General features: G+C 35.3%; 1 protein-coding gene across 7 annotated transcripts in view; it reads left to right on the forward strand.

The window, feature by feature from the left end:
• Positions 1-20,984, forward strand: part of LOC138695921 (NACHT and WD repeat domain-containing protein 2) — a 138,501-nt gene that overhangs the window by 53,508 nt on the left and 64,009 nt on the right. For 5 of the 7 annotated variants that reach the window (XM_069820286.1, XM_069820287.1, XM_069820289.1 and 2 more), the window contains exons 3-9: positions 2,146-2,474; positions 8,036-8,239; positions 11,573-11,740; positions 13,435-13,652; positions 13,811-13,942; positions 17,177-17,335; positions 20,546-20,713. In XM_069820286.1, coding sequence (XP_069676387.1) covers positions 2,146-2,474; positions 8,036-8,239; positions 11,573-11,740; positions 13,435-13,652; positions 13,811-13,942; positions 17,177-17,335; positions 20,546-20,713 — 1,378 coding nt within the window. The remainder of the gene's footprint in view (positions 1-2,145; positions 2,475-8,035; positions 8,240-11,572; positions 11,741-13,434; positions 13,653-13,810; positions 13,943-17,176; positions 17,336-20,545; positions 20,714-20,984) is intronic. The other 2 variants (XM_069820293.1, XM_069820292.1) reach the window with 2 other exon arrangements.

Genomic DNA, 20,984 nt, shown 5'->3' on the forward strand with positions numbered 1-20,984 from the left:
AACAGAGGAAGTACCTGGTAGCCAGGCGTATTACATTATGAACATCAATGACAGAAAGTAATATACGTGTTTTATTAAACTGGAGAAACAAATTAAAAATACACGTTGACTTGGCTTGGATTTTCCAGCGCCGGACCAAAGATGGATCTTTGCATTTAGGCTTGCATCGGTCCATTGTGCACCCTATACCCATATTGAGGGTGGAAGTGAAATAACCCTCCAGATTGAAAGGGACGATAGGGTACACTTGAATTTTAAATTATTTTAAAATAATATTTCTTCTAAAAACGTAGACCTACCGGCATATAAAGCGAGGAATGTTCGTAAAATAATTAAATGAAATAAATTCGACATTATAATTCAAGTTTAAATCGATTTTGTTTTGCATAGTAATAATCAGAGACCAGAACTTTGGCAGAATGTCTTTTTAAATGTGTTAAATCTATCTTCATTTTGAAAGTAAATCTGTACGAGTTATACCTTTGTGATTGAAACGTCATAGTTTTATGTTGCCCTTTTCTGTCTTTTTTAATATAAATGCCTAATTTACAAAATAAATGTTTTTTTTGCCTTTATTTGATTATTTATCTATCATTTAATTTATTATTAAAAATTACCTACAGGTATATTGTACTTTATTTCTATAACCGCTAGACTTCACCGAATGTATGTTATTGTCTTTGAGTCAGTTCATATTCTCTTTGCAACAATGAGTGCTGTCGTGCAAAAATGTATAACAGTAAGCGTTTTAATTATCGTTAATGTTTATTTGATAAGGCAACAATGAGTGCGGGTCTAATGTTATTTTTAACGGTTATTTTTCTTTCAGTTTTCATTGCGACGTTGTTGTAGCTAGCTAAATATTTCATATCGCAACATATCAGTACAACCAAACACAAAAATGCACTTTCCAAGGCTACTGGGAAGAAGATTTCTTTGCTTCCAACAGTAACTGCAACATCGAGTCGAAAATCTCAATTTGCATTCGACTTGTGTAAAGCTTTTCTTACTGCCGAAATCCCTTTGTGGAAAGTGTAAGGTTGTGGGTCTAGTGCAAGGTTTTTGTAATTGCCTTTTATTGCGTATTTTAGCTATTTCTAATGTCTTTTTGCTGGCCTATTTTAGCTAATTATGATGCCTTTTTGCCTGCCTATTTTAATGATTCATAATGCCTAAACTTCCGGTTTATTATCGTTATTAATAATCAGTGGCGTAGCATGAAATTTTGAGCAGGGGAAGCTAACTCAAGTTGTCTTTCATGCAATATGAGAAAACGTATTACAAAAATACAGTCTTAAAATAAATAGTAGTCAATTTCAAGTCAGCAGTCGAAGATTGGTTGGAACATCGTAAGTAACACCAATAAGGCATGACCTCAAATGATACGTAATAAAATATGATTTCACGGTTTACACATATCTCTTAACAAACAGACACGTATACGTATAACATTAGCTCACTCCCTGTCATACTTAGAGAAATCACAATATTAGTACCTATCATTACGTGAGTATGCGTCTGTCTTTTGGTTGTGTCCTTCATTGACAGCAAGGGAGTCGGTCATTTGTTTTTTAAATCACACTTTTGTTCGTAAGTCAGTTTTGATAATACAATTGTCCTAAAAAAATTCAAGTAAATTAGTGTCAGGAATTATTATTTCGCTCATTATTTATTATATCAGCCACAGTGCACACTAACACTTCAACTGAACACAACTGACGAAAAGGGATAACTCGGAAACTACTTATTTTAAATGTTAAAGCTAGCTTCTTTGCGAGCCTTGCGACTAGGGTAGCTTAGTAGAAAGGGATGGAAAATCTGCGGGGTGGATTACACAGAAGAAACCGGTCTGCTTGGAAGCTGGTGTATGCAGGCTTTTTGTTTACTGCTGCATCACAAATCATCCTGAGCTGCCGCATCACAATATTTAACGCGTAAATATAAATTCTGTTAAAATTAATAAATAATTTTCTCCATAAACTGCATGTTTATTATGAAATTATTATTAACTGGGGAAGCTAAGCTTTTTAGCTTACATTGACGCTACGCCATTGTTAATAATAATGATTATTATTGTTGTTATTATTACTATTCGTTTATTTGTTAATAAATAAACGGACAGACAATTAAAATGAACATGTGCAGATCTGTTGCTTGCTGCAGGTCTCCCAGTTACCAGGTATCGGGCAAGAAGTCTTCGCAGCAGGAAACGGGGGGAAAGAGCAAGAAGCAGCAGCAGCAGCAGCCTCCACCACAGCAGCAGCATGGCAACCACAGCTCGACCAGTCCGCCACACTCGGGAGTCATCCTGCAGCCCAGCACTGTTGCGATCGACGCTGTGCAACGCAGCAATAATGGAGGGGGCGGAGGTGTCCAGGTGGAGAGTGTGACAGTGGGACTGGACAGGAAACCTACCAAAGATGGATTGTCCAAAGTGTTGAAACATGTCGCTACTCCCAGTATATCAGGTGAAGGCAAGGCAACTTCCACAATTCGTAATTAAGAAATAAAATACCGAACATGAGTAAGCCTATTTTTACTTCTCAGTAATGATCACTAGAGCCCGGGTTTTATGTAATTACATTATACAGGGTGATCCGTTTGGGTATGGATAAAATAAAAACACCGTGAAACATTTATTATTGAACTTTATTTGTTGAAACTTTGTGCATACAACACTGAAAGATGGAAGATTCCTCACAGCTCAACATGACCCCCATTGCGCACCCTGCAAAACTCATAACGGCGATGCAATTCAGCCCATGTCCGTTGTAACATAAGGGGGGTGGTTTGTTGAAAAGCTTCAGTAATTTTTACTCTCAGATCATCAATGTTCCTGGATTTCTGTGAATAGACAATATCTTTAACACAACTCCACACGAAGTCCGGAGAGGTTAGATCTGGGGAGTTTGGGGACCAAACCAAGAGCTTCTCGTACTAGGTTTCGCCTGCGACTTCCTGCATGTTTTTTTTTTTTTTTTAACACAGAATTTGTTTCTACAAATGTTCGATACCACATTATGGAATCGTATTTAGATACATTACGCACACCAAAGAACACATTGTGCTTGCTGTTGATTTGTAGTAGCCATTTTAATCTGCGATTTTCATTTGTCCTTTCAGATTATGCATTGTTGATTGTCATATATGGAAACTCCCATCTTTTAATCATAATACCAGCAAAAGAATTGTTCTACTATCATAATAGCTTTATATTATAACACACACACACCCACCCTCCTCCCACCGTGATGTGATGTGTGCTGTGCTGTGCTGTGATGTGGTGTGTGATCTGATGTGATATATATTACACAACAGTCCATGTTTGAAATTTGAAAAATTTAATAAATTAGTATTATCCATACCCAAACGGATCAGACTGTATTTTAATACTACATATTTATGCACAAATTAAAGGCAAATATTGACGAGATACACATGTAGGAATGTTGTCCATAAATGTTATTTTACATTTTTTACACCGTTTGGTATAGCCTAATATTACATATTTCACACCATATTACATAATTTTACATATGAAGAGTTCGCGGGAAAAACGATGAATGTCACATTTCTGTTAAGGTTTAGGTAATGATCTAATTGAGTCTTATAACTGCAAGATGTAGTGCTGTTTCTATAGAAAATAAAGGAAAGGATTACTGTATTCGTGGTGATAATTCTCCTTTTTAGCATTTTTCATAAGAACAACATTAAATTTCGTAGTGATCCATTGAATTAGATAATGACATCAACCTTAACAAAACTGTGACATTCATCGTTTTTCCCGCGAACTCTTCATATTTTAACATTATTGCAGAATACATAATAATAATAATAATAATAATAATAATAATAATAATAATAATAATAATAATAATTCTTTGTTTATTTTGCATTTATATTGAATTATCCAATACCGTAGTAAGAAAGGAAAAATAATTTGAACGCTATTGAACTATTCATACATTGTCGTTATATTATTCAAAGCACGAGTTCGATGCCGCCAACAATGATTTGTTTCAAACGTTTCCCTTTATTTAATGTGTAACACTTTATTAAGCCGCCAATGCTTATCTACTATAATAGTCATTTACATGAATAAGATTTTTACATGAACGTTTTCGATACCATTTTTTTGTATCATCTTCAGATGCATTATAATTAAAATTAACAATTAACATTTGTAAATGATTGAAAACCTAACCATTGGTGTGTGTGTTCTGTGAACTTCTTTTCGTGATTAAGTGTGTGATACATTTATGGATGTCGCTTGTACTTGTGTGTCTACTAGTAATTAGTGCTAATAGTAATACTAAGCTTACTTAATATCAAGTAATCAAGATATTAAGTAAGCTTAGTATTACTATTAGCACTAATTACTAGTAGACACACAAGTAAGCGACATCCATAAATGTATCACACACTTAATCACGAAAAGAAGTTCACAGAACACACGAACCAATGGTTAGGTTTTCAATCATTCACAAATGTTAATTGTTAATTTTAATTATAATGCATCTGAAGATGATACAAAAAATGGTATCGAAAACGTTCATGTAAAAATCTTATTCATGTAAATGACTATTATAGTAGATAAGCATTGGCGGCTTAATAAAAGTGTTACACATTAAATTATAGCAGCTTATCGGTAACAAAACAAAAATGAAGTTGTTTCCATTTCTTGTTCTCAAAATACATCAGAATTTGTAACAGACAGCAGTGTTAACCAGCGAGAGAGTAATCAGTGAGTGTAAGATTTAATGATGTATTGAAAAATAACCCAGGAGAGACAACTTTTTCAACTGTATGCAAAATAATCAAAGGTGAATGTGTGTGCAGCTCCCTGAGAACATTGTTCCGAGTGTATCATTTCTGATCTGAAATACGCTGCAGTTACTTCGTGTGAAGTTGAGAGGTCGTCGTTTTCCATTTATAAGAACATTCTAACAGACAGAAGGCAACCGATGACCGCAGAAAATATGGAAGAATGTACAATAATTAAATGAGGTTGAATCACATGTGCACCTGTAATTTTTTTCAGTTCTGTTTTCTTATCAGTGTGCAAAAATACATCTAATAAAGCTTAGATTTTAAATTGAGTTTCTCATTAGAGATCTCTCCTTCCCCACTCTGTCCTAGGGCAGTGATTGACAGAATTTTTGTCATCACACTTCTGTAGCTGAAGAGGCGAATTAAAGACGAAACAGAGAAAACGGAAAATTACAAATAGAGTTTACACTCTTTAAAACAAGTTTGTATTTTCGCGGATCATTGTAATTCTAAATTGTACACGGTGTTCCATTCAAACTTCCCTGATTTCAATTAATCATTGCTAACAAGGTATGCGGATTTATGAAATGAGACTGGTACTAAAAGAAAGAGGAACTCAAAGAACTTGTATTTCATTTGTTTGAAGTTGATTGTTTCGTCACTACGTTGCGCAACAATCGCAAAAGCAAAAATGACGATTAAACACCAACGCGGGCAAACAGTGGTTTGGTATGCGGAGATGAAATCTGTAATATTTCAACGTAACGAAATTACAGACGAGTGTATGGAGAAGTTACACCCGATCCAAATCAATTAGACTTTGGTTCAATAAGTTGCTTACGACCGGCAGTGTCCTAAAACAATCTGTTGGAGCTCGGCGTTCCGTGACAGAAGAAAAGGTGGAAGAAATTCGAGCGGGATTTCAGAGAAGCCCGAGTAAATCCATTCGCCAGGCATCAAGGCAGTTCAATGTGCCTCCGACAACACTCTGTAATTTCGTTGCGTTGAAATCACGGGTTCCGTCTCCGCATACCACACCACCATTTGCCCGCGTTGCTGTGAAGTTGCCATTTTTACTTTTGCGATTGTTGCGCAACGTAATGACAAAACAATCAACTTCAAACAAATGAAATATAAATTCTTTGAGTTTCTCTTTGAGTACCCAGCGAATAGGGATTATAAAGAATGGACACTTCGCGTCGGTACCTTTGATGTAGCCGGACTGATTTCAATGACCTTCAAGCCAGCTAGAGCGTGAGATTCTGCTTTCTCTCTAGAGTTGGCGCTGACATCACACCAGCTAGCAGTCGACACAGCGGAAATATAACACATATAATTAATACATCTAGGTACATTATGTACTCAAATAAAATAAATTGGATCCATAAAATAATAAATCCGTCATTAACTGTAATGTCTAGACTCTAGAGTTCCTTTATAATGAGAGTTGAGACGTTGACCCCAACAACAATTAAAATATGTAATGATTTGATAGCGCTGAAAACGGAAAAACAAAACTCTTACGAGAAGTAAAACCATATACCTATATTATATTATATACAAATATTAAACGAATTTGATACATAATTTTATAATGTATTATATTATTTTATAATATAATTTATTATATCTGAAATATAAAAAATTATTATTACAACTAGTTCGTCACTGAGAAATATGGAAACGCTGTTAACTTGAATTTATTTGAAGCAAAGCGTTACTGGATTATGCAATAAGGATAGGCAATGTTTGGATCCTGTGTCTCAACTCTATTCTCAACTATTATCTTAGCCTATGCTCGATTACACTAACTTCTAGCGCTTGAAAGTAGAACTAAACGCTGGCGCACAGAGAAACAAAACACTGGAAAATTCGCTCAGTGTCCATTCTTTATAATCCCTATTCGCTGGAGTACCAGTCTCATTTCATAAATCCGCATACCTTGTTAGCAGTGATTAATTGAAATCAAGGAGGTTTGAATGGAACACCTTGTAGAATTTGATACACCTCCACAAATGCTCTTGCTTTGTCTTTTGTCCTTGCAAATGTTGTATTTTAAGTCACATATATATTTACTTATTATATATATTTATCTACATATTTTGCCATTTTTAGCTACATGTACATAATTCTCATTTTCATATTACATAAAATTTGGGCTCTAATGATCACATTCATGTCAATTTTTAGTTTTACTGTCTTGTTCTCCAATGTTTTCTTCTTCCTGTACATTCTCCTCTTCCATTTTCCGTTCCTTCTTCCATCCATTCTCTCATTCTTCTTCTCTTTTCTGTTCTCACTCTTTGTTTGTAATTCTCTTTTCTCCTATACTTAACACTCCTATTTTTCTCTTGTAATTCTCTTGGTGATTATATTTCATCAGATGGCTCTTCTGTATGAAGAATGTAGGCTACACAATCCATGACTGTGCGTTCCCTTCTGATTTCCTGTTTTATCTTCAGAGACCAATATCTAACCTTATTCATATATTATTTTAGAATCTTAAGTTATATATTTCTTCATTACGGAACATTTATGTGCTAATAATTTATTTTTCTATACCTAATGCATTTGAAACGACGAACTCCTGTTATCTCGGAAATAAGAAAGCAAGAAAGCCGAAAGAAATGTCGCCCTTTCCTCTTACAGTTTTAATTATGATAGTGAGAACTGCTAGAATTGACCTAGTGACTACCATATTCTACATTAGATTCCAAGTTCACAGATTCACTCTCAGCAGCGGATTACGGATCTTGAAATACTGGTAGCAATACAAATTCTTGTCATTGTTATCTTAGAAATGAGCATATAACTAAGGGCACTATCGTAGATTCATGGTGCGTGAAATAGCTATTTCTCGAATTCAGACGACTCTAGACGAACTTTACCAGAAAATAAGTAATTGATTAACTAGCGGACTTACTCGTGTTAATCAATTAATCAATTACTTATATTCAAGTGTTAAAAGTAGTGTACGCAAGATTCAAAATGGATTTACCAGAAAGTTGCTTTCTTCTATTTCCCTGTTTTCAAGACAAATGTTTCTACAGGCCACCTTCTTGATTGAGACTAGATGCCTTTGGATGCAAAGTTTTATGAGACAACATAAGCTTCTGACAGATAAAACTGAAATAAATATACCGGTATCCAATATGAGGATGTTATTGTAATGCCTTAAGTTGGACACCACACATACTTATGTAAAAAATAAAAAATGAGTATATTTGCTGACGATTAATGGTTATTTTTCGTCTAATATTTTCAGCTGATTCGATGTCTTTATCGTCTCCTCCTGGAACATCAGTGCAGAGTCCGAGAGACTTCGACAAGTGTGAGACTCCACTCCCACAGGAAGTACAACAATTGTCCGAGAACCTGCAGAATCTCTTGATGGGGCGCATTGCTGCTACTCGCACAACTAGCAAGACTCGTAAGATCGTCATCTATGTCTGTGCTGCAGATTCGCAAGGTACCTCATTTACTAAGCAATATAACGAAATAAAATACGGAATTAACACTTCATCTTCAACCTCATCCACAATTATCTTCATCTTCATTCATATCCTTATTATCATTTTCATCTTAATCTTCATCCTTAAATACAGGATGTCTCAGGAGGAATGTAAAATAGTTCAGGATAATGTAGTTTGGGTTAATCTACATTGATTTAACTTCATATACCTATGTCCGAAGTTTAACAGTTGGGGAGAAATACTGGAACGTCTTGCTGTTCCGTGTATTATACATGATGTATTATGCCAGATCTTTTACATATGGCGCATCTGGGCACCTCAACGCCAGCGCAACACACACAACTGAGTACACGTTCACTTGATATTTAATTCGTCTAATAGCATAGTGAATATGCAGACCAGCGGCGACTCGTGATATTTTTTGTATGTAGAATATGAGATTGACGACTGATGACCAAGACAGAAACTGGCTGCTGGCCTCACGTTCACATGCCGAAGCAGAGGTGGACGATCATAAACCAGAATGGAGGTATCGTGTGTTTAGCACGATGATACCCCAGCCGTTATAGCCGGATTTCACAACTGGATTTCGTCACCTATTGTAGCTACCCAAGTGCATGACGATGCTGGTTGGGCACCAGTCCCATACACTGGCCGAAATTTCATGAGAAAATCTCTTCCCTCAAATAATAATAATAATAATAATAATAATAATAATAATAATAATAATAATAATAATAATAATAATAGTAGAGCATGCAAAATCAATACAAGTAGGCTTATGTTAGTCTTTGACTCCCCTTCTGGAACTGGCAATTTATTTGTAGTGAAGTTCGATTCTCCTCCCCTTTTTAGTTGCGAAGATGGCTCCTAAGTCATTGTACTGCCCGATATTTACCGATGTTCCGTCGTACGTTGCATAATTAATTTCTTGCTACAGTTAAATTCTTTTAAGTGATCAAATACAACTTCAGATATTCTTTCGGCTGTCCTGTCACCTGTTAATGCTTGTATTCATTATACCTTATTTTATTTATGTTATGTAATTTTGTTTTTTATTTTTATTTTTTTATATTATATCATTTTAAATTATATATTATTTCGTTTATTCTATTCTTTTAAAATGACCAATGAACTACATTTAAGAAGGCTACAAGGGTACTTGAAAATTCTTACTGTAGTCTCTGAGAGGGTCTCCATCACCCAGAAAGAAGGGTCGTAGTATTAGGATACGTGGTCATATCCTCAAACGCGGTTAAACTCAAGCCATACCCTCCCTCTGCACTCTCCCCTGTTCACTAACTTCACTGCTAGAAAAAAGTGTTTGCTGTAAGATAGTTGGATGGTTCCTCGGAAATTATTTCTGATCTGTGCAGTGGCGACAACTCACGACAGAAAGTGGAAGCTTAAAAGAAATTATTACGTCGGGACTCATTGAAAATCAAAATCTATAATTAAAATGTTTTCTATCCTCAGAGGCACGAAATTAAACTGTAGGATCATCCTCATATCCTTCATGGAGGAATCGCCACTGTTGCAGAAATGCTTTTTGTTTATGGATTTTGCAATGACAATGCATTGGCTGCTGTTGAGGAAAATAGACGATGTTTTCCCAATGAAATGGTTCCATCTAGCTGTGTGTTTTCACGTTTTAACCGAATGTTATCTGAAACTAGCAAGCTACAAGTGTTTCATTGAGGTACCTGATGTGAATTTACAATTTATGGAATCTATAAGAAGGACAATCGTGGTAATTTTTCATGTGTAATTATTTTCTTTTATTTTTATATTTGTATTTTATTATGAAATAAACATATTGGAACAACACAAGAAGCAGTATTTTCAATAATGTATCATATCACAGTAATTACTAGCAGGGCCTACTACTGATCTGTTTGCTTAGAAAAAGATTTAACAGGCCTATATGTAAAGAAGGAAGTAAAATGCTTTCAAAACGATCTAAAAGTTCTTCAAAATATTAAAAATGACCAAAAAATGCCCAAAAATGTAAAAATAACCTAGGCCTATTAGTTCGAAAACGTCAAAAAATGCAATATAAAGAATTAATTTTTTTACGTTGATATTAACATAGAAAGGATTTCTATATTAATAGGCATCGTCCTAATGTGAAAATAAGTTATAATATATCCTACAGAGAGTTCCATCACCTTTTTCTCCAGAAGAGAAGCACTGTTTATATTCATTCTTGACCTCATTTTTACTGCAGTCTTATTTTCATTTTAATCCTTGGCCTTATCTTCAGCTCCATTCCTTATCTTCATTTCTATAATTACCTTCATATTTTTTTTACATTCTTATCCTTGTCTTAATGTTCGTCCTCATCTTCATCTTCAGCTTCATGCGTATCACATCTTCAGAAGCTGTTGATTTCTAATTTGCTACAAATATTAACACTAACTCATAAATAAATGTTTGCAATAATGGACTTAAGGGTATATGTACGTGGACGACCACAAATATTATTAGAAAATGAAGGCTCTAAATTTCTAAAATTTTATAAGGAAATGAATTCACAATTGGACAAAAATTACGAGGTACCAGAACAAGACTTATTGGAACTTAAATATCTGATAAAAGTTTAAAAAAAGGTTACTATAATATTTTTCAAACCAGTTTTTTAAAGTATGAAAAAAAAAAAAAAAAAAAAATTCTGTAGTTACATCATTTGGTAACCATAACATTGTCATGATCTCTCTGACATCTTTAATATTTTTCCTGCATGTATTAAATACTTATTTCTGAAAATTAGACTAAGTCTTACTCTCAGAAATGTAGAGTTGTTTATTTTAAAACAATTAAATTTTTATTTGTCCTATATAAAATATATTAAAAATTGCATAATGTTTTGTGACCTAATTTTTCTATTTTCAAAGAAATGGGCACTATTGTAGTCTACCTTTTACATAAATGCATGTTAAATCAGTGTACAAAATTTCATAATTCTATCTCTAATGGTTGTGGACTTATGAAATAATATGTGTAAAAATTTTCAAATTTTGGAAAATTTACCTTAAAGTAAAAAGTGAATTATAAAAAATATTATTAGTAACTTTTTTATACTTTTATTAGATATTTAAGTTCTAATAAGTCTTGTTGTGGTACCTTGTAATTTTTGTCCAATTCTGAGTTCATTTCCTTATAAAATTTTAGAAATTTAGAGCCTGCATTTTCTAATAATATTTGTGGTCATTCACATACATATACCCTTAAGAAAACAAATTTACCCAGTTATTCTTTACACACAAAATCTTTGCAATACTCATAACCCACATATGTTGAAGCCAGCCATGTGTCTCTGAAAATTGCAGATTGTTGTATTGAGAAGGGAGCACTGCACAACACTGTGTACCCTGACCTCCGTGGCTACTGCCGCAGTCGAGGATACGAACTACATATCGTCGATCTCCACTGGAAGACTGGCTTGGAGAAGCAACAAGATCATGAATTTCCAGAGCTATGTCTCGGAGAGTTGTCACGTAAGTAGGACGAGAAAAGCGAATGAATTGTTTGCAAATGTTTGCTAGTTAGCATGATTGCAAAGCCCTGTTTCCTTTATAAACACACATTTTGTTCTTGTTTGATAATAATCAGTCTTTCCATTCTTGATATGAAGAGGTAGATTTATAAGTTAAGCTCCCCCTTGCACTCCTATCATAATACAGTACCTACCTCCACAGTTCGCAACACAAGAACCAGATCACGTGTGTGTACTTCTGTAAAAGACTCCATTATAACCTTTTTTTGTCCAATGACAGGATCCTTAACTTTCCATTATTCGTATTCCTTAAGCCCGTATATGTTCATATGGCCCCCTTCTGCCACAGTACACTCCTAACGACGACGTACAACAGAGCGACATACCGGTACCAACTTCATTGTTGCTAGTGGAATATCATTACGGGCATATTCAATCTGAACTCTCATTTCCTCCAGTGTTTGTGATTTTGTGGCATACACTGTGTCCTTTAGAGCTCCCCATAGGTAGAAGTCTGGAGGGGTTAAATCCGGAGATCGAGGCGGGAATTCCACAGCACTTCCTCTTGTCCTATCCATCTCTGATTGAGTGTGTGATCGAGAAAATTCCTCACATTGACATCACACATGTTCAAGAACCACTCACAAAATTCTATGACACTAGATTTGTTGATAGCAATCTCACGAGAACATTGCCTCATTCACTTCTTTGGAGATTGTGCAAAAGCCTGCATGACTGCATCAAAACACTCGTTATCGGTGGAACTTCTCTTTCTTCTGCACCGTCTTTTCAACACATCTTGCATCTTTCCATCGACTTCAAACTTGTCTAGGATTCTTGTGATAGTTAACCTTGTTGGTCGTTGTATTCCAAATTCAACCTTCCAACATCGTTGAACCTCAACAACATTCTCCACTTTCCAATAACATTTCAGTATCCACTTACGTTCATCGAACGATAATTGCATCGCCATGCTTGTTTATAAACCGATGAACATATTTCCATGCTTTCCACTGCCTTCTAAATCATAAACCGCAAAAATTATATTTCTATCTCATATCTTTGTTGTGAAATGGTATTTCAAAAAGTGTATACATTAATTTAGGATACTCTGTATTATTAGTTCATAATGAGGATCTCTGGGCAATTCTATTTTTCTTTTAATAGTTCACTCACGAATAACAAATTTACTATTCACAAATGTAATTAATTAAAGAATTGACGATGAACCCTGATTTCTATACAACATCCTCTTTTTGGATGAGGCAACATTCTATATCAGTGCCGGAGATTGTCTTTTATGCATAGCCTAAAAACAAAAGTTTATCTTCTTTTTGGGCGCATATTAAATTATTCTATTGGGTTAATATGCACCTTTTAATAATAGTTAAAGAAAGTTAACACTAATATCATTCGTAACATGCATGGTAAAGGAAGTGAACTGTTGAGAAACATGTAAAACATACGAGAAAATGTGTCATGTTCATGATACTGATTTTTTCTTCTCTCTGTAGGCCTTAGTTTCCTTTCTTTATTCCTTATTATTGGATATAAATTTGTTGATTTCTCCTATTTCATGGACGTGTTCATTGAGTTAATGATGACCAATCTCAAATGTGATATTGCTGGGGCTTGTTTTTAACTTATTCATATCTACAACGTAAACACAGATAGACAATTAACACATGTTTGCAGGTCAGATGGAAGTGGCGTACGTGATTCCTGTGCTATTCCTCAGCAACTCTCTAGGCACACCACTTTTACCGAAAACAATCGAGAATCAGGATTTTGAAATGGCACTGAGTAATGCTGACAACAAGGAGTTGCTGCAGAAGTGGTACCAACTGGACAGCCATGCTCAACCGCCTTGCTATAGGCTGCAGCCCATCGCTAGTCACATTCCAGGATTCAAGGTAGGAATTATTTCTTTGCATCTCAAATCTAGATCAAATTTCTGCGTGTCTCTCCAGCAGGTCTTCCTTTTGTAATGTTTGATCTTATTCTTCGATATCATATTATTTGTATATATTGAACGCAATACTAGGCCTTATACATTCTTTTTTTTCTTCAGGAAAATTCACCAGAGGAAAAGGAGAGAGCACTGAGTGAATGGCGGTCAGAAATAGAGCGTACACTTGCTGTCATGGTGAACGTGTTCCCACAGGAGCTGAGGGACACCTACCTCACCACTGTCGTGGAGCAAGTAAGACCTATTTATTGATTTCTGTATCAGATACAATTCCAATGGGAACATTTTTGTAAGTTTCCAGCATAGCCCCTAACTGTGTTATTCTACACAACCTTTAACACTATATCACAAATTCTACACATCCAACCAAAACGCGAGAAACTAAACACACTAGAACAATACGAAATATGCAGACACACAAAAACACATCCAAATGAAATTCTCAACACACAACTCAATTTCAGAACACACACACTCTTTGACTCCACATTACACTACACAAACACACCCCCACAGGAAACAAACCCAAAGGCGCCAAGACCAGTAACAGCCAGTTCTGAAGATGGCCAATAGCAGGTCGAAACATGTTAACAGGTAATAAAATTTAATACGTGAAAGACACATTATACGTTTTCCGATGTGTTATTCTGTTATTCATTGGGATTCAGGTCTAAATTTTAGGTACTATTTTAAGTTTTTGTTTATAAGCCCTTTTATTGTTATGAGTTATGATTATAGAGATAATTTCCACAGAGTACAGATTCAAGCTTATATTGTCTTTGTATTCAGTTGGGATGGGAATGTAAAGATGTTTTTGTCTATGGACGTACAAGGTATGGCAGAAACAGTAAGCGTGATTTAATTGCAATTTATTTCAATTCTAGCATAATTTTTTTTTACAGTTTCTTAAATTACATTAAACTGCAGCTGTTGGAGTTTCAAGAACGCTTCTCACTTTTTGAATACAATATCTTTTAGATGCGCACCATTATTTTGAATGTACTGTTGTATTTGGCACTGGAAGTCTGTCATTACTTTTCATAATGTCATTGGCTCTGCACTGTTTACTGCCACCTGGATTTGATTTTTTAACTCATCCAGGTTTCTTGACATGGTCTCAAACACTTTGTGATTCAGATAGCCCCGTAAGAAAAAGTCAGGGTCTGTAAGGTCTGGAGAACGAGGTGGCCATGGCACGTGTCCAAACCGGGAAATTAGACTTTTTGGAAACAAGTTTCACAGAAGTGTCATGTTCACTACTGCAGTATGTGCTGCTAAAACATCTTGCTGGAACCACCAATTCCTGTACTCACGCTATATTTTGTGATTTGTTTTGCATTCTTTTTTCTTCACGTCATAGTCTCACCCATCGATGAATAACATCCTTAGAAGGAGAATTATGACAGTTCATTACTCATCGAAATGCTTTTTTCGTTTCTGTGATGGACTCAGTAAATCTAGTCTTTATTACAAGGTCTTAAAAAGCAGTCCAGCAGTCTGATGAAGCAAAGTGACCGATCATAGGTCTACTCGGCTCTCGTGTATCGAGCGTTGCTATGCTGTGTGTGCCACAAAGCAATAACGCACTGAGGGAGTTGATCTAAGAACAAGAGGCGTTGTCTGCTCGAAACTGGATATGCAGCCTTAGTGTAATCAGCAATGTGGGTTGGGAATGCGCTTTCATAGTCAGCAAAATGGTGTGACAGCCCATATTGCTAAGGAATCTCTAAACTCTTTGCGACAACTGTTACCAAACTAGGGTGATATTACCTGGTCAGTGAAGTCTCCATCATCATTTTTTTTATGGATGAACATTAATAAAGAAAGTGTATATCATGCAAAATTTCAACAAACTCAAGACCTGAATTGGAGATGAAATTACTGCAGTTACGTCTCAAATGTTGAGCTGTATTGTAACTTATAAATATGTGATCCTCAGGACATAAACATCAGACTATCTGCTTTTTTACTGTATTATTAATATTAATATTATTATTATTATTATTATTATTATTATTATTATTATTATTATTATTATTATTAACTAATGTTATGTTCTTGGCAATAAAACTCTCTTGCTCTCCAATAATATAGGAGAGCGATGTAGCAAAAGTATAACCCCATTTTAATATAGGCACCATATTATTTTTAAGTTATGATGTTTATATCACCTACATGGAAACCGCAAAACTGTTTGGAGGACCACATCTGCTGTTGGTTAGGGGGTCCATATGACCTGGCTAGGAGGATTGTCAGACAACTCCATCGACCATATTCCCTCTTCACTACTTAGGGGACACTTAGGCCTAGCATATCATGGTAGGTCAGCATGCCAGAAAGGCATTCCTCCATTTTTTATGCAACAGTTATATTTCTGTGATTCGGTGCCCAGATCCCAGACCCTCATTTTTTTAAAAACAGTTTCACCACGTGAAGGCAAGGACAGGATTTGAGTAGGAGAGTAGGAGAGGTTATGGAACGCATTTTATTACTCCTTGCAACTATTAAAAGAAGTGAATTTAGCTATAATATTGAGAATGACTTTCAACACAGTTAAGTATCTACATAAGTACCAGTGGCGTAGCGTCAATGTAAGCTAAAAAGCTTAGCTTCCCCAGTTAATAATAATTTCATAATAAACCTGCAGTTTATGGAGAAAATTATTTATTAATTTTAATAGAATTTATATTTACGCGTTAAATATTGTGATGCGGCAGCTCAGGATGATTTGTGATGCAGCAGTAAACAAGAAGCCTGCACACACCAGCTTCCAAGCAGACTGGTTTCTTCTGTGTAATCCACCCCGCAGATTTTCCATCCCTTTCTAACTAAGCTACCCTGGTCGCAAGGCTCGCAAAGAAGCTAGCTTTAACATTTAAAATAAGTAGTTTCCGAGTTATCCCTTTTCGTCAGTTGTGTTCAGTTGAAGTGTTAGTGTGCATTTGGCTGATATAATAAATAATGAGCGAAATAATAGTTCCTGACACTAATTTACTTGAATTTTTTTAGGACAATTGTATTATCAAAACTGACTTACGAACAAAAGTGTGATTTAAAAAACAAATGACCGACTCCCTTGCTGTCAATGAAGGACACAACCAAAAGACAGACGCATACTTACGTAATGATAGGTACTAATATTGTGATTTCTCTAAGTATGACAGGGAGTGAGCTAATGTTATACGTATACGTGTCTGTTTGTTAAGAGATATGTGTAAACCGTGAAATCATATTTTACTACGTATCATTTGAGGTCATGCCTTATTGGTGTTACTTACGATGTTCCAACCAATCTTCGACTGCTGACTTGAAATTGACTACTATTTATTTTAAGACTGTATTTTGTAATACGTTTTCTCATATTGTATGAAAGACAACTTGAGTTAGCTTCCCCTGCTCAAAATTTCATGCTACGCCACTGATAAGTACTGTATACAATTTCACGAGTATCATGTTAATGGCTTGCAGGAGGTACACAACACAGTCTGCATGAGTCAAGAGCTCGCTCGGAGATGTTTGTGGTTATATCGTGTGTGTGCACCGACTGGCAGCCAATCTCAGGACCCTCCGTCTCCAGGTGAGACCGAACTACGGCGCAGGCTTGAGGCATTGCACAAGAACCTCAAGGTGAGTTATTCATCAGACTCTATTCATGGTCGTAATATCAAATTCATACAAGCACAGTCTTTTCAGGTTAATTACGTGATGGGTACCTACTCGACATTTTGCTACAGTAAAGTCTGATAGCAAGAAAGATGTAATTGTTTATTGGCTGTATGTATCCTAACAAGAAAGACGTCTGGCCGCGAAACCAGGTGGCCCGGGTTCGAATCCCAGTTGGGGCAAGTTACCTGGTTGAGGTTTTTTTCGGGGTTTTCCCTCAACCCAATTTGAGCAAATGCTGGGTAACTTCCGGTGCTGGACCCTGGACTCATTTCACTGGCATTATCACCTTCATCTCAATCAAACGCTAAATAACTTGAGATGTTGATACAGCGTCGTAAAATAACCTACTGAAAAAACACAAGAAAAATTATTGCCTGTTCTAGAAGGGTGTGGAGAGAAGCACCCTATTGCGAAGGTGATGATGCAGAACTTTGTTGTTATTGGTCAGTTCAAAATACGGAAACATTGGGAAATGAACAGATAGATTCTCCCTTTTCCTGCTTTTCCGAGAAAGAGCGAAGGATACCTTAAAAATAACATCAAAACCAAACGACTGTAATACCGTACTGTAAAAGTGAATATTTTTGGAAATACCATATGATGGAGCTGTGGGCCAATGTTACCATCTTAAAACTAGAGTTAAAAAATTGCATGAATAAAGTCAGTAGTGTTTATATACAGCTTATGATATTGCAGCATGACACACATGAGTAGGCCTATTTGTTACTGATGGAAGGATTGCAATTATCTGTTTTACCCCCACATGATACCAGTACATGCAGCAACGGACGCATTTCCCATTACAACACACCCCACCCATTGACCTACAAGCAATAATATTTGTCAAATATAGAGAAATTCCTATTTGAGGAGCTTATTTTCAAAGCGATCCTTGCTCATTCCCATAACTTTATAGGAAATCACAAAAAATGTTTTTATGTCTAAAATTTCTTACCAGCTAGGTAAGAGACATTGTGAAACCAAAGAAGTTGGATCCATTTAGAGCATGAGACTCTTTGATTTCAAAGCTGGAACTAATATTCTGTCGCCATTTTGCTGTGGAGAAAATTCAGTTTGATTCCAATAGTCACATTTAACGCAAGATTTTAGTTGTTTAGAGGGAGTTCTGAAGTCGAATCATGACAATTGTAAATAGAGTTATATTTGAAGAATGCATGGATACAGGAAGCTCATTTTCGTTATTAGATGGACAAGAGACGTTTTGAAATTGAGTTCCCCATTTATAAGTCACCCCAGTATCACTGTTTACTGTTCACTTCTGTTAATATGACTAAACATTTACAAAACTATACGTATAAATAAATCAAACAAAATATATTTTTAAAAAGGCATATGTTCATAGTAGCGACTAGTATTATGCAATGTTCAAACATGAGAGAAGAAACTAGGACATTACAAACTTCCTCTTATCCCATATGAAAAACTTACCGGTATCGCAAGATATGTGCTCATATCCTTAAGCTGTTTAAGATAGTGTCCTGCAATGTTCGGACATGAGAGAGGCAACCAAGATATTACAAACTTTCGTCTTATTTCATATGAAAAAACTGATCGCAAGATCTGTGCTAAAATCCTTATGCAGTTAAAGTATGAAGGAGTGGGATTGGAAAACAGCGAATATTTTTATAACAACGTAGAACAAGCACAACAGGCCTCCTCCTGCAGAGCGAATATCGAACTTCACCATACTCGACAAACTTGAACCAAACATAGCACCTGTAATGCATGACGCTAATACTTTCATCAGTAATTATAGTCACACAAATATTGTTACCGAGCAACTATGATTTATTTGAATATTATATGAAGAATGTAATTATAGCTACTTTCTGTCGGTAGTTGGTATAACAATTGTCATGTATTTTAAAAACTTAATGTGATTTATCTATACAGGGTGATTCACGAGGATTTACCGCTACTTACGAAGCTTATTTTCTGAGAAAAAATGTCATATAAAAATGTATCCCAATCTCAATATTTTGAGAGTTACATTAATTTGAAGTTGTTTGTAAAATACCATGATTATTTACTTTTAAGAGTAAAAGAATATTATAGATAAAAAATTAACTATTCAGAAGTATCATTTCTTTAATCAGCTACGGTAGTATTTTTAAGCTAAAAACGTGTTGTGAATTCCATAGTTGCTTCGTACAGATTTTTTTTTTCGATATTTAACTACAAAATTACAATTTTCTTACGCATTTATCACAATAATTGTTACAAATCATGCCACTCTTGTAAATTCTTCAAGACTGTAAATTAGGATGCATAATTATACTGTAAAGAATCAAGTTCCTAAAGTCAATGATTTGTAACAATTTTTGTGATAAGTGCGTGGGAATAATGTAAATTTTAGTTAAAAATTGAAAAACAAAATCTGTAAAAAAGCAATTAAAACACATTTTTAGCTTCAGGACACTAGGCAATTAAAGAAAATATGATACTTCTGAATAATTTATTCTCTATTTGTAATATTCTTTTACCCTTAAAACTAAAGAAAAAAGGTATTTTATTTACAACTTCAAATTAGCGTACCAGTAACTCTGGAAATATTGAAATTAGGATAAATGTTTATATGACATTTTTTGCTCAGAATGTCTTCGGAAATAAGCTCCGTAAGGGACTGTAAATCCTCGTGAATCACTATGTATACATACGTATATTTCTGTGAATGTTTAATCATATTTTTGTAATAAAAATTACTTGTCATATCTAAATAAAACTTCACAAGATTTTTTCTAAAATCCTTACACAGCTAAAAGCATGAAGGGATGGGAGGCGAGGGTAGGTGAGGTCAGCGACTAGAAGGGGCAAGTTCGAGCGAGCTGAACAGATCCTCTTCTTTAAAACAGACTTCGATTCTTGTCACGCTTGACAAACTTGAACCGAACATAGCACTTGAAATGCATGACACTAGTCCCTACTGTTACCAATGCCGATTGTCTAGTAAAGATGAAAGCCTTAACCTCCTCCTACCTTGTGGTCATCCATGGCCTATAAGAGGGATACCTTTAAAAATGGTGAGGTACGGTAATGACATGAAAAATGGGAGTGCTTCATATAAGTTTGTAATCTTAGCTGACAACCATAGTTATGGGTAGATGTTAGCAGAAAGTTAGTTAAACTTTAATATTTTCGTTCTGTTTGTAGAATCAACTGAATGAGAAGCACATTTTACGTATGCCTGTCCGCTGGATGGAAGGTGGATTAGATCTTGAATTTCCGGAACACGCGCAGTATGTTGCGGAGGTGACTTCACAGTTGGCCAACCACCTCCGCTCATTGGTGGATACCATCATTGAAGAGGATCAGAATAAAGTGAGTCCTAATTGTAGCAAAATAATTTCAAATAAGAATTGAAGACCTCGGTGCAAAAACCGGTCAAGTCCAATTTTTTTCAAAATCGAAATTTAGTATGCTTGCATAGATAAATATATCCTGTACACTTTGGTGCAAGAATCCGTCAAGTCTGAAACGTCTCTTCAGTTGGAAAGGCTTGACTGATTGGCGTCAAAAAACAGACATGCCCAGCTGATTCTTCCTCCTAGATCTTCCCACTAGATGGAAGATAAGTCAATATTCTTTTCCT

The sequence above is a fragment of the Periplaneta americana genome, chromosome 3 (assembly GCF_040183065.1).
Source record: "Periplaneta americana isolate PAMFEO1 chromosome 3, P.americana_PAMFEO1_priV1, whole genome shotgun sequence".
NCBI classification, from domain to species: domain Eukaryota; kingdom Metazoa; phylum Arthropoda; class Insecta; order Blattodea; family Blattidae; genus Periplaneta; species Periplaneta americana.